Genomic DNA, 23,088 nt, shown 5'->3' with positions numbered 1-23,088 from the left:
CATTTTTCACAGAGAGGGGGGAAATATGTCTTGTGCAACCATCTCTCCTAACTCGGATATGTTAGTCATGTGGAGAATTTGAAATCATGCTTTAATGTAACAATTGGTAAAATTCAGTGCTATGAATAATTTCTTGGATGCACTGTTCATGTTGACATCATTGTATATTTGTCCACATATCATCAGCTCTGCAAATGTATATCACTCTTACTTGATCATTCAACCTGATTTGGGGATTTCCTCTTCATGAAATTAGAGAAATGTTTTCCATCCCATTCCTCACTGTTTATGGGGAATGGGATGGAACAAACAAATATCCAATTAACTATTGTTAATTGGATATTTGTTCAAGAGTCTTATTAAAACATTTGTTTGCTTGCTAATTTCATTTTTGTTATCTCTATAAGGGTTTAGTGTTGATCACAGGACTTCCTGATGGCGACTGGTCAGAGAATGAAGTCATTAAGCTCATCCAGCCTTTTGGAAACCCCACTGACATCATCTCCGCTTCATCACTTGGAAAGGTAACAGTTACCAATGATACCTTTAGCCACTTTGAGCTTGATGAGTAGTTACCAGTTCCATTTTTTTTCTCTAGTGTATCATAAGTGGAGGTTCAGCCGGCACTTAATGGAATTTCTTACACACTGCCTTTTGTTTTGTTTTTTTCACTCCAAAACTGAGTGAGGATATTTTACATGGGTACAAGTAGAGGAGGGAGGGTGGGTATCGACTTTGACAGGTACCTAGAGATAATTTGACACCTCTATCGCGTTAATCGCGACTAATTAATTGCAGCCATATTTAGCGCGTTATGTTTTTAATCGCGTTAATCTACCTTTTAATCTCTAACTTTATTGTTTCTGTAGGTGGGTTGCCATTTTTTAATTTCCCTTTTATGTGTAGGCTTGCTGTGTTCGAGTTGTTAAGGGTGGGGAAACAACTGTCAGTCACATTGATTGGCTGTCATTTTTTTTTGGGCTTGTTTAGCTTAAGCTGATTGGCTCCCATTGGAGGTTTGCGGGCTAAGTAAGCAGCGGTGAGAAGAGGAGAGGTGAAAATGGAGGAGTATGTGAGAGTTCTTGGCACAATAAATGGACAATTTACATTCCAAAAACGCTTTGACGGTACGATTGATAAAGGTAGAGTTTTGTGCCCAATTTGTTGGAAGGAGTTTGCTTACCACCGAAGCAGCTCAAGTTTAGCCTCCTTCATCAATGCAAAGCACCTAGTCGTGAGTGCAGCCACAGCTAATGTTAGCACCGAAAGCGTGAGCAATAGCGGGAGCCAAAGCAAAGCTTTGCCAAATTGAACTCGAGGAGAACATCCCTCGAGGCATGAAGTCAGCACAGCAGCTCTGTCCTCTGTAGCCGATTAGAAGTGGTTGTTGTTTATTTCACCACTTCATTTTGTCATGATGAACAGTGTTATTTCTGAAGTGCCGACAGTACTGTGTTTTAAGGATCTGTTTTATTTATTATTTGAAGCAAGTTCCGTGTTCTGTCTTGTCCAGGGAAACAAAGACAATGAAAGTATTTATTAAAAAAAAAAAAAGATGTATTTCAGCCACAAAAAATACGGCAAAGCATCATTCACAGATCTGTCATGGAGCCTCTCGCTCGAGCAGTTAGGCGCTCCCTTTTTTTTTTTAATCTAATTTTTCTCTTTTTGTGAGGGGTTAAGGTCAGACCATGCAGCACAATCAGCACTTTGGGCATCTAGACTTTTTAGATAACAGAACAAAGTCTGGTGCATGAGCAAGGAGCTTTACTTACCTGCAAATAACATGGTCTGAATTCACAATGGTACAAACAGTTAGTCCAACTCTGATGATAGATGATAATAAATTTGTGTTGGATTGTCAGATGAAACATTAATAAAATGTCCTTTTATGTCAGGCTCTTGTGTCTGTACCAGACTTGAAGACTGCTCAAGAGGTGGTCAAAGCTCACATCTCCATTCCTGCAAAGATCAAAGATTGTGACCTGAAGATCGTCGATATCAAAGAGCATGTGGGCATTGACACACCGGTAAGGCATTTTTCTAATTAGTCTAATCAGATCTCCTGCTCTTTGCAGTTGAAGAATCACTTTTATTCACAGAATATATGGTTTATGAATGTTGTCACTGTGGTGCAAAGTTTAATGTTTTTTTTCCCCTTGGGGGGGGGGGGTCATCTATGGGTCAAAACTAATGCTGAACGATTATGTCGATTAATGTAATTTTTTTTCCCCTAGAAAATTGCGATTGCAGTGTTTTTCTGGGGCTTTTTCAATGATTGTATTTTATTTTGGGAGTAAACAAGCAATTTATCTTTATTACCGTAAACAATATCAAATCTATTATAGATGATAGGATATTAAAATGGAGCCAAATAAACGGGTATTAATAGTTTATTTTTCTCTGAATATTACAGGTTTAAACTTAATACCTGTAAGTGTTCACCTTGACAAAATGATTCTGTCACACAAGTGTGACGTGAAATTATTGCTGTATGTAGACTATATTGTCAATCAGTAAGAACTCAAACGAGCTGAAGCGCAGATTACAACAATAATGCAAACAAATCTGTTACTGTAACTTGAACATATCCAACTTTTTATGTGCCATGAAACATATTGATATGTGAACAAGTGTACAGTGATCCCTCACTTAGCGCGGTTCATAGGGACCAGCACTGGCCACGATAAGTGGAAAAACCGTGAAGTAGGGTTTGCGCCCCCCAGGAATTTTTGTGTAAGTGTATGTGGGTACCAGCATGTTTAAAATATATAGACCAGGAGTGCCCAACCTTTTCTGACCAAAGAGCTACCGTTCTGCTTCATGCTCTGATGGTGTAGCCGCCATTTGCCTCATGCTAACTCCTGGCCAGCTATCCTCGTGCAGCCGATGTGTTTATAAGACAATTAATCGGTATTGTGGAGGAGGAAACGAAGGGCCAAGTGCTGCTGCTGTGGGACGAGCCTATTCCCCCCACCTTCTCTCTCTCGCTCACTCTCCGCCGCGCACGTAGCAAACACAACACTAAGAGACAATATGCCAGATAATCAACAGTGTGACGAGACACAAGGGAAGGTGCTGAGTGGGGCTACGAAGATGTGCAGCCAGTCAGCGCATGGGAAAAATCCACTCGTGCTGTCATTGGTCGATGTCACGCCGGGAGCCAATCATGTGTCTTGAATGAGTGCCCGTTGCATATACAGTACAGGCATGTACAAAACCTCGGAAACGTTAGGAATACAGTACTTTGGGGGAAAAAAACGCAATGCTTTGAAGCCGCGATAAATAAACCGCGATGTCGCGAGGGATCACTGCACTGCACTTCTTCTAATGTTCCTAGCAGAGTCTCCAGTAGTTCCCAGCGGGAGTGCACAAGGACTTCAAGTGTGAGTGAGGGCCTCTGAGGATCGGGCTTGGAGAACCCTATTCTCGAGAGGCACCATACATTGTGTGCCGGAAAAGACCCCTGATGATGTTTACAATATATGGACCCAATTTCCCTTGCCCTAACGCAGGTCAACCAGGCCCCCTCTCTGAAGCCAAGTCTGGAGATGGGCCTCTTTGGCAAGTGCCTGGTGGCTGGGCTTTTGTCCATGGGACTTGGCCGGGCATGGAAGGAACCTGAGCCTGTGCGCAAGGCAGAGAAATTGCGACTCAACATAGTCGTATTCACCTCTACACACAGCTTGGTCTCTGGTAACAGTCCTCTCAATGGGTTGGACTCTCTTACACTCTGGAATTGGTTATGGTGAGAGCCACAGAGCAAGTGTGGGCATAATTATTGCCCTCGGGCTTGGTGTCAGTACGTTGGGGTACCCTGGTAGATGAGAGGGTAGTGTCCCCACACCTTTGGGTGAGAGGACGCGTCTTGACTGCTGTTCATGCTTATGCACCAAACAGTAGCTCAAGAGTACCCACCATTGTTGGAGTCGTTAGAGGGTGTGCTGGACAGTGCTCTGCCTGGGAACGGCCTCATTCTCATGACAGTTAGACCTGGAAGAGTGTGATTGGAAGGAACCACCTGTCCGATCAGAACCCGAGTGGTGTTTCTGTTACTGGACTGTGCTCATCAGGGATTGTCCATAACGAACACCATGTTCAAACAGAAGGGTGACCGTATGTGTACTTGGTACCAGAACACCCTATGCAGCTGTTCGATGATTGACTTTGTGGTTGCTGTGTTGGCTCCAATGGCATGGGAGTGTACCGCTCCAACCTGCCAGACCAAAAGGTATTGTGAGTGTTTGCTGCGACCGTCTGGCAGAATCCCCTGTCAGAAAGAGTTTCAACTCCTGCCTCTGGCTTAACTTCTGGGGGAGGTGGGGACATTACTTGGATAGACGATGTTGGTGTTGTCATTTCAATTGCCAAGCTTTGAAACGCAATGCATTGTGGGGTTTATGACAAGCAAGAAGTACAGTATGTGCTCACATATCTGTCAGTGTCAGCCACAGACTCAGGAGCCTATGCCGCTGTTAAAAAACGGTTAAGTTTCCCTCAATTGTCTCTGTTACTTTGACACACATACACACACACACACAAACGTACAGTGGGTCAAATAAGTATTTAGTCAACCACCAATTGTGCAAGTTCTCAGACTTGAAAAGATTAGAGAGGCCTGTAATTGTCAACATGGGTAAAGCTCAACCATGAGAGACAGAATGTGGGGGAAAAAACTCAGAAAATTACATTGTTTGATTTTTAAAGAATTTATTTGCAAATTACAGTGGAAAATAAGTGTTTGGTCAGCTACAAAGAAGCAAGATTTCTGGCTGTCAAAGAGGTCTAACTTCTTCTAATGAGGTCTAACGAGGCTCCCCTCGTTACCTGTATTAATGGTGCCTGTTTTAACTCATTATTGGTATAAAAGACACCTGTCTACAACCTCAGTCAGTCACACTCCAAACTCCCCTATGGCCAAGACCAAAGAGCTGTCGAAGGACACCAGAGACAAAATTGTAGACCTGCACCAGGCTGAGAAGACTGAATCTGCAATAGGTAAAACGCATGGTGTAAATAAATCAACTGTGGGAGCAATTATTCCGAAAATGGAAGACACTGATAATCTCCCTCGATCTGGGGCTCCATGCAAGATCTCACCCCGTGGCGTCAAAATGATAACAAGAACGGTGAGCAAAAATCCCAGAACCACACGGGTGGACCTAGTGAATGACCTACAGAGAGCTGAGACCACAGTAACAAAGGCTACAATCAGTAACACAATGTGCCGCCAGGGACTCAAATCCTGCACTGCCAGACGTGTCCCCTTGCTGAAGCAATTACACGTCCAGGCCCGTCTGCGGTTTGCTAGAGAGCATTTGGATGCTCTAGAAGAGGACTGGGAGAATGTGTTATGGTCAGATGAAACCAAAATAGAACTTTTTGGTAGAAACGCAGGTTCTCGTGTTTGGAGGAGAAAGAATACTGAATTGCATCCGAAGAACACTATGCCCACTGTGAAGCATGGGGGTGAAAACATCATGCTTTGGGGCTGTTTTTCTGCAAAGGGACTAGGACGACTGATCTGTGTCAAGGAAAGAATGAATGGGGCCATGTGTCGAGAGATTTTGAGTGAAAATCTCCTTCCATCAGCAAGGGCATTGAAGATGAGATGTGGCTGGGTCTTTCAGCATGACAATGATCCCAAACACACAGCCAGGGCAACAAAGGAGTGGCTTCGTAAGAAGCATTTCAAGGTCCTGGAGTGGCCTAGCCAGTCTCCAGATCTCAACCCCATAGAAAATCTGTGGAGGGAGTTGAAAGTCCGTGTTGCCCAACGACAGTCCCAAAACATCACTGCTCTAGAGGAGAGCTGCATGGAGGAATGGGCCAAAATACCAGCAACAGTGTGTGAAAAAAGCTTGTGAAGAGTTACAGAAAACATTTGGCCTCCGTTATTGCCAACAAAGGGTACAATAACAAAGTATTGAGATGAAATTTTGGTATTGACCAAATACTTATTTTCCACCATGATTTGCAAATAAATTATTTAAAAATCAAACAATGTAATTTTGCCTGCCCACCCCTACCAGAAATTACCTCATTCACACCCCAGACCCCATTCCCCGCCCTGGTGATCCACAAACAGGATGTGAGGTGGCTCCTCAAGCAGCAGAAGATCAAGAAGGCTGCAGGGCTGGATGGCGTGTTTTCCTCCTGCCTCAAAGTATGCGCTGACTATCTGGTTCTAGTCTTGACACAGATTTTCAACAATTCGCTGGAGTTGTGTGAGGTCCCATCCTGCTTCAAACAGCCCACCATCATCCCAGTCCCCAAGAAAACGGCAACATCCAAACTGAATGACTGTCGTCTTGTCGCTCTGACATCTGTGATCATGAAGTCCTTCAAGCGCCTTGTGCTGGGCCACCTAAAAAGCATCACCGGACCCCTGCTGTGCCCCCTGCAGTTCGTCTACTGGGCAAACGGGTCATTGGATGACGCAGTCAATTTGGGGCTGCACCACATCCTGCAGCACCTTCCTGATGAACAGAACACGACAGGTGAGGCTCAGGAGGACAACATCAACCCGCACCATCAGCACTGGGGTCCCCCAAGGATGCGTCCTCTTTTCGTTGCTTTTCTCCCTCTTCACGAAATACTGCATCTCAACGCACCTAGCCGTCAAACTCATAAAAGTTCACAGATGACACCACAGTCATCGCCCTCATCAAAGACTGTGACCAGTCTGCATACCAACAAGTGGAACAGCTGAGCACTCCGGCACAGCCAACACAACCTGGAGCTGAACATGCTCGAGACTTGTGGAGATGATCGTGGACAGGAAACAACTTTCATCACAGCTGTCCTTCAAAGTATCCAACTGCCCTGTGTCAACTGTCAAGACCTTCAAGAACCTGGTCTTGAAACCACAGTTTCTCCTATCTAACAAAGGCCCAGCAGCGGATGTACTTCCTGAGGCTGCTGAGGAAGCATGGCTGCCACAGGAGTTGCTGAGACAGTTCTACACAGTAGTCATAAAAGCAGTCCTGTTTTTCTCCATTCCAGTCTGGTTTGGTGCCACTACAAAATAGGAAAAACTCCGGCTCCCAGCACTAGATCCTTTGAAGCACTCAAGGACTTTCTCTGCTATTGCACACCTAAAGTTGTACTACAATTACCGCTACTGGTCACTTTAAAACGGTGCAACGATTATCTGCACCAACTGCACAAGTGTCATAGTATTGAAAGTATTGCACCACTGGAAAAAATCCTTGTTTGTTTTACATACTTGGCCAAAAACTATGATTCTGATCTTGATCAATGAATAATCCATTGAAAAAACGGGATTTCTCTTTCACTCAAAATCGTGATTATTTTTTCCATAATCGTCCGGCCCTGGTCCTTGAGTTCACTACCAAAATTTAGACTTGAGATCTACTGTAATGCTGTATTTTCTGTTTGTAAGTTTATTATTAATATTGTTACTGAACTAATATTTTTGCATAGGTGGCCCTCTACAATCTACTGATGCAGTCGTTGGACCCATTGGTAAGTTATTTCCACCACTAAATTTCACAGCAGAATTGACTGTGTTATCCAACAGGAAAATTGCACTATAAAGTCTTTGGCACAAGTATACAGAACAGAAGTAAATGTATTATGGAATGTGGGAGGAATCTTAAGTTCTGGGTAAGCGGTCCTGTTGTTTTTTTTTTTTTTTTTTTTTTTTTTTTTTTAATGTTATGAATGGCTGGCAACCTGTTCAGGATATACCGCGCCTATTTCCCAAAGACAGATGGGATAGGCTCCAGCATGTCGTGAGGATAAGCGGTTCGGATGGTGAATGGATGGATGGATAAATGTTATGTTAAAACTCAATTTTGTTCTTTATTTTGGAGTGCAATTCTACTTTTCTGCCAGTATGTGTTGGCACGGTCTTGTGTATCCATCCATCCATTTTCTGATCCACTTTATTCTCACAAGGGTCATGGGGCGTGCTGGAGCCTATCCCAGCTGTCTTTGGGCAGTAGACGGGATACATCTTGAACTGGATGGCAGCCAATGGCAGTGCACACATAGACAAACAAACATAGGTGCTCAGAATCACACCTGATGACAATTTATCGTGTTCCATTAACCTGCCATGTATGTTTTGGGAATGTGGGAGGAAACTGGAGTACCTGCAGAAAATCCATGCAGGCACATGCAAACTCCACACAGGAAGGCCACCGTACCACCAGTCTTGTGTATAATCCATCCATCCATCCATCCATTTTCCGAACCGCTTGATCCTCACTAGGGTCGCGGGGGGTGCTGGAGCCTATCCCAGCCATCTCCGGGCAGTAGGCGGGGGACACCCTGAATCAGTTGCCAGCCAATCGCAGGGCACACAGAGACGAACAACCATCCACGCCCACACTCACACCTAGGGAGAATTCAGAGCGTCCAATCAGCCTGACATGCATGTTTTTGGAATGTGGGAGGAAACCGGAGCACCCGGAGAAAACCCACGCAGGCCCGGGGAGAACAAGCAAACTCCACACAGGGAGGCCGGAGCTGGAATCGAACCCGGTACCTCTGCACTGTGAAGCCGACGTGCTAACCACTGGACTACCGGGCCGCCTCTTGTGTATAATGCCATGTAAATTTGAAAGAAGAAGAGCAAGCAGAAAGTTTGCCATTGAAATGAAAAATAAGTTTATAGATGTTTTCATACTGGACTAACAAGTGTGAGAAATCTTTAGAAGACATTATCATGTGGGTCGGGTTAAAGCAGCTTTTGTAGCCAAGGCGACACAGACTTTTAAAGTAAGTTCATAATAATGGACTTCCTCTTAGATTTAGCATATGGCTCCAAGTGACTTTTGGTAGATCTTGCCCTGTTAGACATACCACCAAATTTTCATTGATCTAGGTCAGGGTTCGGCAACCCAAAATGTTGAAAGAGCTATATAGGACCAAAAAAAAAAAAAAAAAAAATGTCTGGAGCCGCAAAAAAATAAATCTTACAATGAAGGAAACACATGCTCTATGTATGTAGGAGGCTGGACTGTCTCAGAATTGTTTGTTATTCAGTCCTTTGTTGTGTGTTAACAAACACCCCCATAGAATTTATTTTGTGATTTCCTTGCTTGATTTTTTTGTTCTGGTGCATTGTTTTCGCTTTTCTTAGTGTCAGTGAAGGCCATCATGAATTTCCGTTTTTCGGAGGCTGTCTTTGAACGCCTCTCGAGTTGAACAAGAAGAGAGAAGGCAGTCGGACACAGATGTGACTGTGTTTGTCGAGACTGTTAAAAGCATAAATAAAGTGTACGTTTTAAAAAAGCAACACCACAGCTTTCCTTTTTCGGAGCTGCAACATATATCTATATCTATTTGAGCAATATTAGCCTACTATCAAAATCTTTTTCCATTTTCAAACATTTTTTATAAAGCTCCAGGGAGCCACTAGATGTCGCTAAAGAGCCACATGCGGCTCTGGAGCCGCGTGTTGCCGACCCCCGATCTAGGTGAAAAGAACACCTGGGGCTACTTTGTTAAAAATTTCTTGGAGGCGCAAGTGAGACATTTAAAGAAAAAAAAACTACAATAAACAAGTAAATTAGTAGTGATTTTGACAAGCCTAATGTGTTCAAGTCTCAAGAGTTTTCTTGCATGTTTAACCCTCAAAGCCAGTATTGCATTATTGGAGAACTGTGGGTTGCCGCGGCAACAGTGTTTTGTGAAAACTCAAATTTTGTGTGATGCTTTGGGTGTAGTGTACACTAACATAAAAATATATAATATTAGTACGCACACAGCCACACAATCGTTGTATTTATATTTTTCCTCAGCATTTCCCCCTCAGCCCCTCGTTGATCGACTATATAAATTAATTTTCCTTGCCTAAATTACAGTAGATCAACATAAATCATGGTGGCGAGGAAGGTGCAGCGTTTTAAGACGAAGTAATGCGTTCATTTGTATGGAAACACCTCTCAGCCTTTGCAAGTGCTGAGTCAAATACAAGGGGAACAAGAGTGGCCTGCCTGCACTCCACATTTTTCTCCTATTGAAAACGTGTGGTGTATTATGAAGCGCAAACTACAACAACGGACTGTTGAACAGCTGAAGCTATATTTCAAGCAATAATGGGGAAGAATTTCACCTACAAAACCTCAACCATTAGTGTCCTCAGTTTCCAAAAGTTTATTGAATATTGTTCACAGAAAAGGTGACGTATCTTAGTGGTTAACATGACCCCTGACCCCGCTTTTTTGGAATGTGTTGCAGCCATACAATCCAAAGTTAATTGTTATATTCTAAAAAAAAAATAAAATAAAAAACTATTCAGTTTATTTTTTTGAACATTACATATCTTGTCTTTGTAATGTATTAAATTTTATATAGATTGAACATGATTTGAAAACAATTGTATTCTGTATTTAGGTCAAGTATAATGTCCCAACTTCATTTGAATTGTTTGTATGTTCAGTGACAGTTTTGTTGCTACAGTACATCTATCTGAAAGGAAATATTCGTGTTAATTCGATGATGTTAAATTGTTCAACATTTAAATTTTTTTCAAAATGAAGTGTGTTTGAAGTGCCCCATTTTCTGTTATCATTGGTTTTTGTTTTCAGTGATCAAATTAATTGGATGTGTTGGAATATTTGAAGATTTATTCTTAGGCCATATCGCCTAGCCCTTAATGTGGGTGCTGTATTGCATGTATGTTGTTTCCATTACATACTACCATTTAATAGCATTATATCAGAAAGTTTTTAACATTGGATCTCATGTTGCAGGTATTTGGGTCATTATTATTACTGCATTAGCTGAGTAAAACTGATTTTTGTTCTAAATCGCCCTTGATGTGGGTGTAACCTGTTCCCTGTGTCATTTGTGTTAACTGGTGTGAGTATGATGCTGCCGACTGTAAACTGTATCACTAGCTGAGTGACAAATTTCCCTTTGGGGACCAGAAAAAAACCTGCATGGGCAGCCCGGTGGGCGACTGGTTACCTCATCGGGCTCACAGTGCAGAGCTGCAGGATTCGGTTCCGGCTCCAGCCTTCTGTGTGGAGTTTGCTTATTCTCCCTGTGCATGCGCGGGTTTTCTCCGGGTACACCAGTTTCCTCCCACATTCCATAAACATGCACGGCAGGTGAGGAGAACACTCGAAACCTCTCCTCTCACATGAACACTTTGAGACAGTAATTCATGCCTTTGTCACATCCCGGCTCGATTACTGCAATGCCCTTTACTTTGGAGTCAGCCAGTCCTCCATTAAGCGCCTTCAGCTCGTCCAGAATGCCGCTGCTCACCTCTTGACTGGTACTCGTAAGAGGGAGCACATAACTCCTACTCTGGCATCCCTTCACTGGCTCCCCATACATTTTAGAGTTATTTTCAAGATCCTCTTGTTTGTTTTCAAATCTCTGAATAATCTCGCGCCACCTTACCTCTCTGAGCTCATCCGCCCCTACACACCTGCCCGGCGCCTCAGGTCTGTGGACCAGACATTATTAGAAGTACCAAGAACTAAACTCAGGCTCAGAGGGGATCGAGCCTTTTCTGTTGCTGGTCCCTCTCTCTGGAATGACCTCCCGCTGCCCATCTTCAAAACCCTCCTCAAAACTCACTTGTATTCTTTGGCATTCGACTCAGCATGACTTAGATTTGTTCTTGGTTTTACTGTTTGGTGCTTTCTACCGCCTTTATTACCGATTTGTCTTACTGTTTATTGTGCATGTTAAATTGCTCCATGTACAGCACTTTGTATGCAGCGATGGCTGTTTGAAAGTGCTCTATAAATACTGTTGACTTGACTTGACTTGAAATTGTCCCTAGGTTTGAGTGTGAGTGTGGATGGTTGTTCGTCTGTGTGCCCTGCGACTGGTTGGCAACCAGTTCAGGGTGTCCCCCGCCTACTGCCCAAAGACAGCTGGGATAGGCTCCAGCATGCCCCGCGACCCTTGTGAGGATAAGCAGTTCAGAAAATGAATGTATGAATAGATGGATGGATGAATGAAAACTGCATAATTTAGTAAGCAAACCTTTTTCTGCCTCATTCAGGAGAGTTCATCTCCAGTTAGTTGGAGCAGCCTCTTGGTGATAAATAATGTTCCTGACACCCCCACTGGGGCCTGTGAAGTTAAGCAACTGGTTCGGCGTTTTGGGACTGTGGTCAAAACTCTGGAACTTAACAATATGGTAAGGAATTCAACCATGCCTGTGCGAAACCAACAAATGCACTGTTCTATCATTGTGTTGTTATCCAGTGTTTAAAAAGTTTCACATAGCAGTTAGTCATGGCTCAAGACTTCCAGATGCTGTTAATCAAGTCACCAACTTGGTGTCTGTGTGTGTGTGTGTGCGTGTGCGTGCGCGTGCGTGTGCGTGCGCGCATTAGAAAGAGAGAGAGACACAGAGCGCCTCTCTCACTACATCGATTTATTCCTGCAAAATAATCCACATTTTTAGTAAATGTAACTAATATTATTACATGTTTTTTTCTGTAAATATAACAGATTTCAGTTTGACTTTTGGGGTATCTTGAAAACAATGCAGGTACATGAACTTTTATTTTCTTCTTGCTAAGGTTATTTGTGAAATGGCAACTTCAGCCATGGCCCTCTCTGTCTACAAACGCTTCCAGAGGTTTCCATGCATTATACAAAACAACCCACTGTTTTTTTCACACAAGCCTGATCCCAAAGCCAGCACGCCGACTCAAGGATTATCTTCAAACCTACATTCACCTGAGGTATGCTTGATTCTTAGTTGTCAAATAAATTTAGGCTTTAACTATTGTGGGGAAAAAATATTTTTACATGCTTGTATTTCATCTGATGTTTTAGGCTATTCATGCAATTACTGAAGACGGCATTACAGATACCGCTGACCAGGACAAGAAAGCGTTTGAAGAAAATGTTTCTGTTGATATGGAAATAGGGCCAGATGGATTAATGGGCCCTCAAAAGGTTGCTACTGCAGATGAATCGTTGGAAGAAAATGGAAGCTTTGTCACTCACGAGCCCAGGAATGTACAGTCTGAATCTGCACTTCAACCAGACACAAAGACTGACAAAGAGAACGTATCAAGTAGTAATGCAGTCTTGAAGTCTGACGAGAAGGATGCATCAGCTAATGAGACTATTTTGCTGACAACTGAAAATGTAGCTGAGTTAGAAAAAAATAAGACCAATGTTGGTCACTGTACTTCTACAGATGTTTCCAGGACGGAGTTTTCCAAGGTAAAAGATAAATATGATGTTTCTCATGTTTTAAGCTGTTTCATGAATAGTCCACATTTATTATTTTTCTGAGTTTTTGATCATGCAATCCTTTTGTTTTTTCAAGGATATCCCAGAGACGCAGGATGAAGCAAGAACTAACCAACATCCAAATAAAATGGCAGGTTCTGCAAATGAAGATCTCCTGGAGACAATGGGGGAAAAGACGCATTGTCAAATAAAAGAGACAGATCAACAAAAAGTAATTGATGGAACAAAATTGACCGTAAAGAACCATGCGGAGGGTGGTTTAAAGACGAAAGAGGGGGAGAGAATTGCAAAAGAAGCAAAACAGGAGAAGGAACTAAAGGAGAGCGAGGGAAAGATTAGGGTCCAGGAGAAATTGCAAAGGGCCAAGAGGGACCGTGAGCAGGCGGACAAAACCAAAAGAGAGGTGAGGGCAATGGAGAGGAAAGAAGAACTTGTTCAGTCCTCAGGACTGAGATCATTTTGTAGGTTTGAGACATGTAAGAGCAACTCAAATGTGGATCAACAAAGAATCTCTAACAAATCAGATGCTGAACCGCCCAAAATGGTGAGCTGCATTTATCAAAAAGTATGATCTAACAGTTATTGTGACTGTTATTATCAATTGTATTCTTTCGTACCATTAGGATGAGGGTGAAGATTTTGAATCATTTCCGTTGAGCATGGGTGACTTTGTGACTGTGGATGAAGTTGGGGATGTGACTGCCTTGAATGACTTTCCACGTACACCTTCTCCTGCTGCTCCAGAGAAAACTGCAGAGCAAGAGCAGTCACTAACCTTTGTCCCACTGGACACTCATGAGGTGAAACATTCATATGATTTTCAAATCTTGAGGTGTTTGAGAATGTGTTTTAAATTCGTCTTACTTTTTACCACTTCAAGGTCACACCCTTGGATGAAATTAAAGGAGTGATTGCTCAATCTATGAAGTCTGATGTTCCCAAAACAAATTGTCAGCTTCAGCTCATGACATCTGAAGATCCCATTGTAGATGTTGGACATCAGCCTCCAACTTCAGCTGGGACATCTGACAGTGTATCATCCGATGTGATTGTAACCCCATCCGCACAAACTCAGCAAGAATTGTGTCCCGTCAACCAAACAGTGGTGGCAAATTTTCAACCAGAAAAAAATGAGACGGGTAGAATATTTCTTTCAAGAAAATGTTACCCTGAAGCATTTTTCTTAACCCTCATATTAATGTTGCTGCTTTTTCTCTGTCTTTGTCAATTTATAGAGACTACAGCCTCTGTTTCCACAGAATGTATGGTCATAGTTGAGAGTCTTCCAACATCTATTTCAATAAGCACAGCTGTCATTGATGCTTTAACATCAGATCCACACACTATTGAGGAGAAAATGACTTCTGGAAAAAATACCACAGGCGATGCTACTGAAGAAATGCAAAAAGCAACACCCCTGGTTAACAGCCCTTTAAATGATGGGCAGACCTTAACGGATAGAACACAGGAAATGGAAAAGGTGCAAATGAAAGCGGACACCTGGATAAGCCAACCATCTGAGGAGCCAGGTAGTTTCTTTGATTTAGTCACTCGATCTTGTCAACATTTATACCGTGCTCCTGAAAATATTTGACAGCAGATTAAATGTTGATAAACTTCGGATATTGTCCATTTATTTTGTGGTTCACTGATTTTTTTTTTTTTTTTTACGAGAGCAGAAAAAAAAACTTCAGTCGGTGCAGGCTTTATCTCCCACACTTGGGTTTTGCCTTGATTACAATTCCTCTATTTGTACAAAATAGTGTGTGTGTATAGTTGTATGAGTGTGTGTTTTTTTAATAAGGGACAAAAAGTACAAATAAGCAAGTACACATAAAAAGGCTCAGGGTCGTGGTGGCCACTGGGAGTTTCCCGAGCGCTCAATGAATTTTTGGGCTGGTCGACAACATATATATATATATGTTATTTGATAGCACTCTTTCTGCATTTCATTTTGCAGTTGGTCATGATGATTGTAATTCAGTGCGTAACAGCGTATTTCTCGTACAGGATGCAGTTGGTTGAAGATTTGGTCATTTTGATGAAAACTTGTTTCTGTTCTGTTCTCTTATGTTCACATAGCAAGAGGCAATAATTCTGACATCCCAGCAATCACTGATGAAAAGAGTAAGGAGAAGCCACTAACAGAAACTCCCATGACCACAGACGCCGTCCATTTTGACCCTAGCATACCAGTTGGTAAGACTCCTCTTGGAATGTTGGAATGTACTACAGTGAAACTACTCTACAACGAAATCATGTTTGCAGCAAGACATTTTTCACAACAGGGGGGGTTTTCACTGTAGCAAATTTGATCTCAGATGTAAGATGAAAGAAATTGCGAAAGTAGCAAATTTGATCTTAGATTTAAACGCACACACACACACACAATCGTATGTGTACTCTTTATTTTTATTCCAATAGTGCATAAGTATGACCACACACTTATTTGACACTTCATATAGTTAAAAAGGGAAAGAAATTGTGAAATTTACGATCAGTATTCACTTTCACTTACATCAATTTCTTAGATAATGTATTTTATTTTGCTTCCTCCGTCTTTCATTTTGATCACTTTTACCCTCTCTTCCAGCGTCAGAGCGCTTCTTGTCTTAGCTGCTTGACATCCAAAGGTCCGTTTTTTAGCCATTTTAGCAATGCAACGTTCATGCTGCGTCTGAATCTAACAATAACAGATACTTCCTGGACCCGGTGGCTTTTCTTTCCACTATCTCACTGTCTCTAACTCGACCTCCCCTCGATCGCCACCCAAGACAGCGTTGCTCAGCTGATGTCATGCAATGAGCTTTTAAAGCCAGCCACAGGACACTTTGTAGTCCTCGATGGCCATAGTTAGTGCGATGGAACTCGTCTTCTCACTAATTAACGCTCCATTAGCGTAAGGTTTTTAGCATGATAACAAGTAAAGCATTCGAGGAAACGTTCGTTTATTTGAATGTCCGTCGAGCCATAAGCAATTTACTCTGAGCAGCTAATCGGATGCATTCCACTCTATCTTCCACTGATCTAGCTACAGTATCTACACACATAGATAGTGAGGTCCCTCTTGGGCCAAGAGTCTTGGCCAATCGGAGGCCAGGATGATGCTCGGTAAGCCAATGGCAGAGCAGCTATGAGTATGTTGCGTTCAGGAAACTCGGAGCTGTGTAAACCAGTGTGTTGGTTGCTGTTGCCGTTTCTGAACGAAGCAGTGGAGGTCGCTGTTGGATTAGATTTCATTGTGGTGAATCTTTTCGTGAGGCTAGAGCAGAGAAAATGATTTCGTATAACGCAACAGGGGGGTTTTTCATCGTATGGGGGGCAGGAGAATGGGAATGGTGCTAATGCATGAAAAAAATTTCACATTAGGGGGTATTTTCGACCATGTAGGTTTCGTTCTCGAGGAGTTTCACTGTATGAACTTTCAGTGACTGACTTAAATTGTATGGATTTCTATAAAGATGAGTTTAATATACATGACAACCACGAGGGATTTGATTAAGATAATATCATCGTTCCATTGTTAAAAAAAAAAGTCATTTTCTACTGATTTGAATATTGTAGTGTTTTTTGTGTGTTTAAGACTGTAATTTTGGATCATTTGTCATTGATTTATTTCCCTTAAACAACAATTAAGGTTTAATTTCAAGATTTAAGAAGTATGAAACTCTGACCAAACAAAGTTGTACATTTGTCAGACATTTTTAAAAAATCTTAAACAACAACAAAATAACACTTTCCTCTTTTTCTACCATTCACATCAACTGGCATCAGTGTCAGGTTACTCAAATGGAGTTTCATTTAAAATTGTTTTGTCAATATTCACCCCTTCCCGTCTCTCTTTATACATTAGGTATGGAGTTCTTGGTCCCAAAAACAGGCTTCTTCTGCAAAGTGTGTAATCGTTTTTTCAGTGGAAGCAAAGACGCTCAGATCACCCACTGCAAAAGTCTCAAGCACTTTGAGAATCTGCAGGTATGAAAGCACACCTATTATCAAAATTTAAAGTGTATCACCTTCATCTGCTCCATCGTGCAATTTCCAAACCATACAAGGATGGAACTAGTAACAATACTCTCCACCACACTTCTCTAGAAACTGCTCAAGGCATTCGTTTTCATACCAAATTTGTTGAGCTTTCTAAAGTCCTTATCTGTATGAGATGTGAAGGTTTGCAAGTGCGTAGCAAATGTGTTTTTTGTCAAGGTGTATGTTCAATGTTGCACACAGTTGCACAGACGTTCACTAGACATTGCCAAACAGATTTAATTGTTGAAAGAAGTTTTTCTTGTTCAGAATCAGAATCATCTTTATTGGCCAAGTATGTAGAACACGCAAGGAATTTGTCTCCGGTATAACACGCTGCATTAGTATCATCGTAAACAACAAAATCATTGAACCATTTTAGAGTAACCAGTAGCAGCATTTGTAGTACAAGAAGAGTGACTACGTCAGTGACTGTTTAAGTAGTTAATGGCTAGAGGGAAGAAGCTGTTTAAGTGTCTACTGGATTTGGTGCGCATGGATCTGTAGCGTCTGCCTGAGGGGAGTAGCTGGAAAAGGTGGTGGGCAGGGTGCGGGGGATCCAGGAGGATTTTCCGTGCCCTTGTCTTGATTCTTGCAGTGTGCAAGTCCTCAAGAGTGGGTAGAACGGTGCCAATGATTTTTTCCTCCAGTGCAGTTTTGTTCATGATGCAACCATGATGGCATGGTTGCACCTGCTTTATGTAGAGAAGGGCTGGGGTGCCTTCGTCACTTACTACCGCTTTAAATAACAGATAACCAGCTTGGTTAAAACAGCAGGGAAGGTAATCGGACAGCCCCCACCCCCTGCTCCCCAGGATACAGTATACTGTATATGTGCTGCAGTCCGTTATTCAACAGGCCAACAACATTCTAGACAATCCTTCTCACGTGCTGCACTCCCAATTCGAGCTCCTACACTCAGGAAGGAGGTACAGGACCCTTCTATGCAAACCAAACCGATACAAAAACTCATTCATACCGCAGGCTATCAACGTAGTTAACAAACAACTAGAGGAAAGCAGACAGACGAGCAAGAGGACATGAGGGCAGTGTGGGGTGTGCAGATGCCTGTAACGTATTGTCCAATGTATGTAGAGTATATATTGTCTTGTATTGTATTATTGTCCTATGTCTGTTGTGTATTGTTCAATGTATGTAGCGGCATGGGGGGCCTGTCCTCCAAGACAAGTTTCTCCTATAAGAGACCAAATTAAAAGTCAAATCAAATCAGTAGAATAAATGAAAATGAATTTTCATTGGTCTGTTGCTTGAATGCAGAAAATTGGATGTGGAAATGAAAGTTGAGCAAATATAAGTTGTTTCAAAGACCATTGTAATTCTCAAGAATTCAACCACAGGTAAATCAATGCATCAAAAATTGATAGTTTGTTGCATTCACTGGGGACTTGATTAACAATAAAGAAATACAATAATTGGGGATGTACCGATACTCACTTATGTTAAACATTGTATATCTTATAAAGCCATGATGACTCATTACATTCTCTTGTTCATTCTTTTGCAGAAATACTTGGAGACAAGAAAACCAAAAAGTCAATTAGTTTTGGAAACTGCTCTTGAGTGACTTCCTCTTTTTTTCATTTGAGCTACCCCCCTTTGGCGTGCTTGTAAAACAATGACACTGCAAAGGACTTTCCACAGTCCACACCGTCTGTCGACATTTCGTGTTTCGCTCGACAGATCACAGGTGTCAACACATTTTGTGAGTTTCCCATTTCTATTGGGCAACTTAATTAACTTGGAATTACGACAAAAACAAAAAGGCAGATGTAATTTTCAACCAATGTATCTGTTTTTCAGGAAATTATTCTTGTGCAAACAACAGTTGTGCTTAGTTTAAAATTTCAAGCTCAGATTTTACTCTTTTGCAGAAGAGATGACCTGGCTTTGAAGAAAAACGAGTGCTGTAGCGGAATTCAAAAGTCCTTACAGCCCTGCATGTTTTGTGTTGACTCTGTGAAGACCTTTAGCAAAATTCAAGTTAATTATAGTTTAGTTGAAGGACATATCCGTTCCTTAGTTTTGTTGCTACTGTCTTGTGCTGATTGAAATGTGTGCTGATTTCTGATGAAGGAACAAGATGAAACTGTACGGTGAAAAGAGGGCTGCAAGAAATAGCACAAACTGCACTTTTTTTTCCTTCAACATATTGCACCCTTATGTACCTTGCATTAAAGAACTTGGGATGACAGTTTGCTGATCTTGGGTTTATTGCAGTACTTCAGGTTAATTTGTTTGTTTGGGGAACAGTATTTTTTTTAATTGTCATTCTGAGTAGTCCTTTCAAAATCCAAATATATTCAATATAATTGTTTTGTAGTTTTGTATATTACCAGCTGCTTTTTTTAGGATGCACTATACCAGTGTTTGGCAGTGAGTTTAGGACTTGCGCCATCACTTGATATCAAGGGACCTAATCCACCTCTTAATGACGCCATCACATTACATTATAATGTCAAAACAAACAAAAAAAATGCTACATAACTCTGGCTATGATCACACTTGCAAAGCGTATAACTGTTACTAAAACCAACTTTCGACGATTATCAATAATCTCCCTCCCAAACACACACACCTTCACGCATCGCATGCTTGTCCGATTTATAGCCACATCAAAAAGATGACAGTGAGTGGCAGGAAATCATATCTTTGAGGATACCATTATAACTAAAGCAAACACACACACACACACACACACACACACACTCATTTACCTTTATCTTTCAGTACAGCACCTCAACCACTCCAAACCATGACACTATAATCAAGTAGTTTCAATAAATAAATCACATCGCACTCACTACAGATGCTCATGCTAATCTGCCTGGCTTTGTACCGTAATTTCCGCATGAAAAGGCGCACCTAAAAGCCTTCCATTTCTTAAAAGCTCACACCGCGCCTTAAAATCCTATGTGCCTTGTGTATAGTTATTACGGTAATATTTCGACCCCAAAATAGCTCCTTGTAAGAGACATGCTTACAACGCAGAGTTCAAACTTAAGGTGATCGGGTTACGCAGTTGAACACGGAAATAGAGCAGAGGCAAGAGATTTCAATGTAAACGAGTCAATGTTATAACTTGCTGTTGCTTAAGTGAACTGTGTCGCTGCTTTATTAAATACGTTTTACTGACATTTGATCGTTCTGTAGAAACGCCACTCAACAGCTTAGCTTGATCGTAGCTCCATCTCGTGGATGCATTGTAGATTGCGTCTTATCGTGTGGTGCGTTCAATATATGAAAAAATTACAAAATAGGCTATTCATTGAAGGTGCGGCTCATAATCCAGTGTGCCTTTTAGTGCGGAAAATACGGTATGCTAGTGATACCGTATTTTCCGCGTCATGAAGCATGTTGACACAATGACACACTGTTGATACTGTGTCGCTGAACACTGACACCTGCTGGACTTTCAAAATCCCTGGAGGCAACCCACTTGACAGACTGAACTGAGTGATTTGATGACAAAGTGTATCCAATATCATTGACATCTATGCATTCAAATTGTATTATTCATTATGTTTGAATAATGTGAAAATTATGTGAATGAGGATGCTTGTGGGCTTTGTCTTCAAAAATCTTTATTCAGAAAAATAAGTTGAATTTGAGTCTGTTGCGTTTCTTGCATGCTATTTACTGTGGAAAACATGCTCACATGGCACTGATGATGCCGGCGTACAGGTGGGCGAGGTTTGCAAAAGTAGTGGTTCTTCCAATATAACAGCGGGTCTTGACTGCATGTTATATTCCCCTCTGCCAGGTATCGCTGGACCTCGGATATAGCATCTGCTGTTGCACTTCTTCCCAGTCTCCCTACCTCATCATCCAAATGTTACCACAGGTCATCTATACAACTAAACCTAACAAAATTGGCATTTAGAACAGTTTCCAAAAAAACAACTAATAATGATGAGTAACATGTATTCGAGTTAAAAATAAGCAAAGGCGGATTCGGGTTGTCTTCGTGAAATCAAAGGCGGTCAAGAACCTAGCCCTTTTGTAATCGCCTCGTATGAAAAAAAGAATCTCCGTCTCCCCCGCCGTCCTGCGTTACCGCGTGGAGGGGGCAAGCCGTAAACGGGGGTTCGGGCCCGTTAGTACGGGGAGTCGATCAGGACTGGTCCCCGATTCGGTCCTGTGGATAAACAATTCTGACACATACCAGATGTAGTTGCAGAGGTGCTTTTGCTGGTGTATGATATTTCTGTATGGCAAATTCGACATTTCACCTGCAATAAAATATGTGAATAGTGAACTCAGAGTTACCTTGAAATTAATTTGAATTAGAATGGAACAAGATATGTCAACAATCTGAGAGGCACTTGGTGAGACAAGGAGATTTGAATAAATACTTTATTCACCAAAAGGAGATCAAAATGGCTCTACACGGCGGATAATTTGCGTTCCTCCAAAAGCTGCTCCATAATATGCACGTACTGTAGCAACGCCACTCGAGTGAAGCTCGTCTCAGCAGTCGATAGTCCGCTGCTCTCTGCTGTGCGCGCGTACGTACTCAGGTGGTTCAACCAATCAGCACCGACGCAACCCACATCACATATCAAAGAAGCTTTGAACTACGACAACAGCTAAGCTAACCTAGCTGACACACCGCTCGAAGTCAGCGGATACGTTTTTCTGATAATATGTGTGTTTTCGTTTTTGCCCAAATATATATTTTTATTTGAGCGAGGGTGAGCTCTGGCTTGTCCCGGCAGGCAGCATCGCGTCGCTTGACGCACTTCCTTATAAATACAGTTTGACGGGCTTTTGCGGCCCCCTGGACTGAGTCGACACAGTTCATGTATAGGTCACGTGATCATCTTGAAGCAGTACGCACACCGAAGCAGGGATTGCCCTGTGAGCTCGAAGCGTGCTTTGATGCATCGGTGTTGCTGGACCCATCACTACGGTATGCTAACTCTTCTGATCATATAATAATTATCAAACTGTTGGGTCTGTCTCAGTGACAGACTGAGGCCACTGTTATCTTCTTCTCTGATCAAAACAATGTTGTCTTTTCCTCTGATCAAAACAGTGTGTGCCCCTAGCGGATATTCCATGAATTGCACCCTATTAAAAATATTCATTCCATGTCTGCGGGCCTGATCAAACCTCCTTGCGGTCCGGTTGCGGGCCGTATGTTTGATATTTCTGTGTTTTATTGTAGTTGCTTGTGTTCGCAGACCGATTTATATCACCACAGTTAAGACCCTGGAAAAGACGCCTTGTTGGTAAGACAGGGTCACAGATCATTTTCTTGAAAAGGAACGAAGAGTAGAATTCACGTATCAAAAAACGGACACATTTTATGATGTAGGCCGAAATTGAGCTTCCCCTCCTTGACAGACCAGCATCCGCCACCGCAGCAAACATATGCAAAGTGAGCTCCGAGAAAGAACAAGGTCTAGCAACTATCATTAGAGCACCGTCAAAAATCGAGCACAAGATTATTATTATTGACTGCCAACCTGGTGACAGAATCCTTGTTCGCAATATAAGTGAGAGAGACTGGACCAGTGAAGCTGAGGTCATACTCGGAGGCAACCCATTTGTCGTGAAAGAACAAGTTGATGGCAGCCCGATTTACAAAGTGTATCCCAAGGCGTGGGGAGAGAAGGGGAGGGGCAGGGGGGTGATAAGATACATGTACTTTATCGCAACCTCCTTCACATTTTAGTGACTTACCGATAGACTTACCTGATCAGCTGAAGAAACCATCACAACAGAGGAGAAAACAAAAGGACAATAACAAGGGACCTGAAGAATTAAGTCACATATGAAAGAGCAGCAGGCGGCCCAGTGCGCCAGTGGTTACCGTGTCGGCTCGGGCCT

At 42.1% G+C, this 23,088-nt stretch overlaps 1 protein-coding gene across 4 annotated transcripts in view; it reads left to right on the top strand.

Moving 5' to 3' along the window:
* The window catches only part of LOC147200703 (uncharacterized), a 48,799-nt gene extending 29,352 nt beyond the window's left edge, over positions 1-19,447 (top strand). For 3 of the 4 annotated variants that reach the window (XM_086121144.1, XM_086121142.1, XM_086121143.1), the window contains 13 exons: positions 408-524; positions 1,899-2,030; positions 7,447-7,488; positions 11,999-12,136; positions 12,525-12,689; positions 12,784-13,179; positions 13,286-13,753; positions 13,833-14,009; positions 14,090-14,348; positions 14,445-14,738; positions 15,292-15,408; positions 17,063-17,184; positions 18,761-19,447. In XM_086121144.1, coding sequence (XP_085977270.1) covers positions 408-524; positions 1,899-2,030; positions 7,447-7,488; positions 11,999-12,136; positions 12,525-12,689; positions 12,784-13,179; positions 13,286-13,753; positions 13,833-14,009; positions 14,090-14,348; positions 14,445-14,738; positions 15,292-15,408; positions 17,063-17,184; positions 18,761-18,820 — 2,487 coding nt within the window. In that variant the 3' untranslated portion in view covers positions 18,821-19,447. The remainder of the gene's footprint in view (positions 1-407; positions 525-1,898; positions 2,031-7,446; positions 7,489-11,998; positions 12,137-12,524; positions 12,690-12,783; positions 13,180-13,285; positions 13,754-13,832; positions 14,010-14,089; positions 14,349-14,444; positions 14,739-15,291; positions 15,409-17,062; positions 17,185-18,760) is intronic. The other variant, XR_015101926.1, reaches the window with a different exon arrangement.
* The last annotated feature ends 3,641 nt before the right edge of the window (positions 19,448-23,088 follow it).

Source organism: Hippocampus guttulatus, chromosome 9, assembly GCF_054856545.1.
Source record: "Hippocampus guttulatus isolate MCC_2025c chromosome 9, RoL_Hgut_1.0, whole genome shotgun sequence".
Classification (NCBI taxonomy): domain Eukaryota; kingdom Metazoa; phylum Chordata; class Actinopteri; order Syngnathiformes; family Syngnathidae; genus Hippocampus; species Hippocampus guttulatus.
Note: the sequence above shows the minus strand (reverse complement) of the source record. Positions and strands in the feature narration are given on the sequence as shown.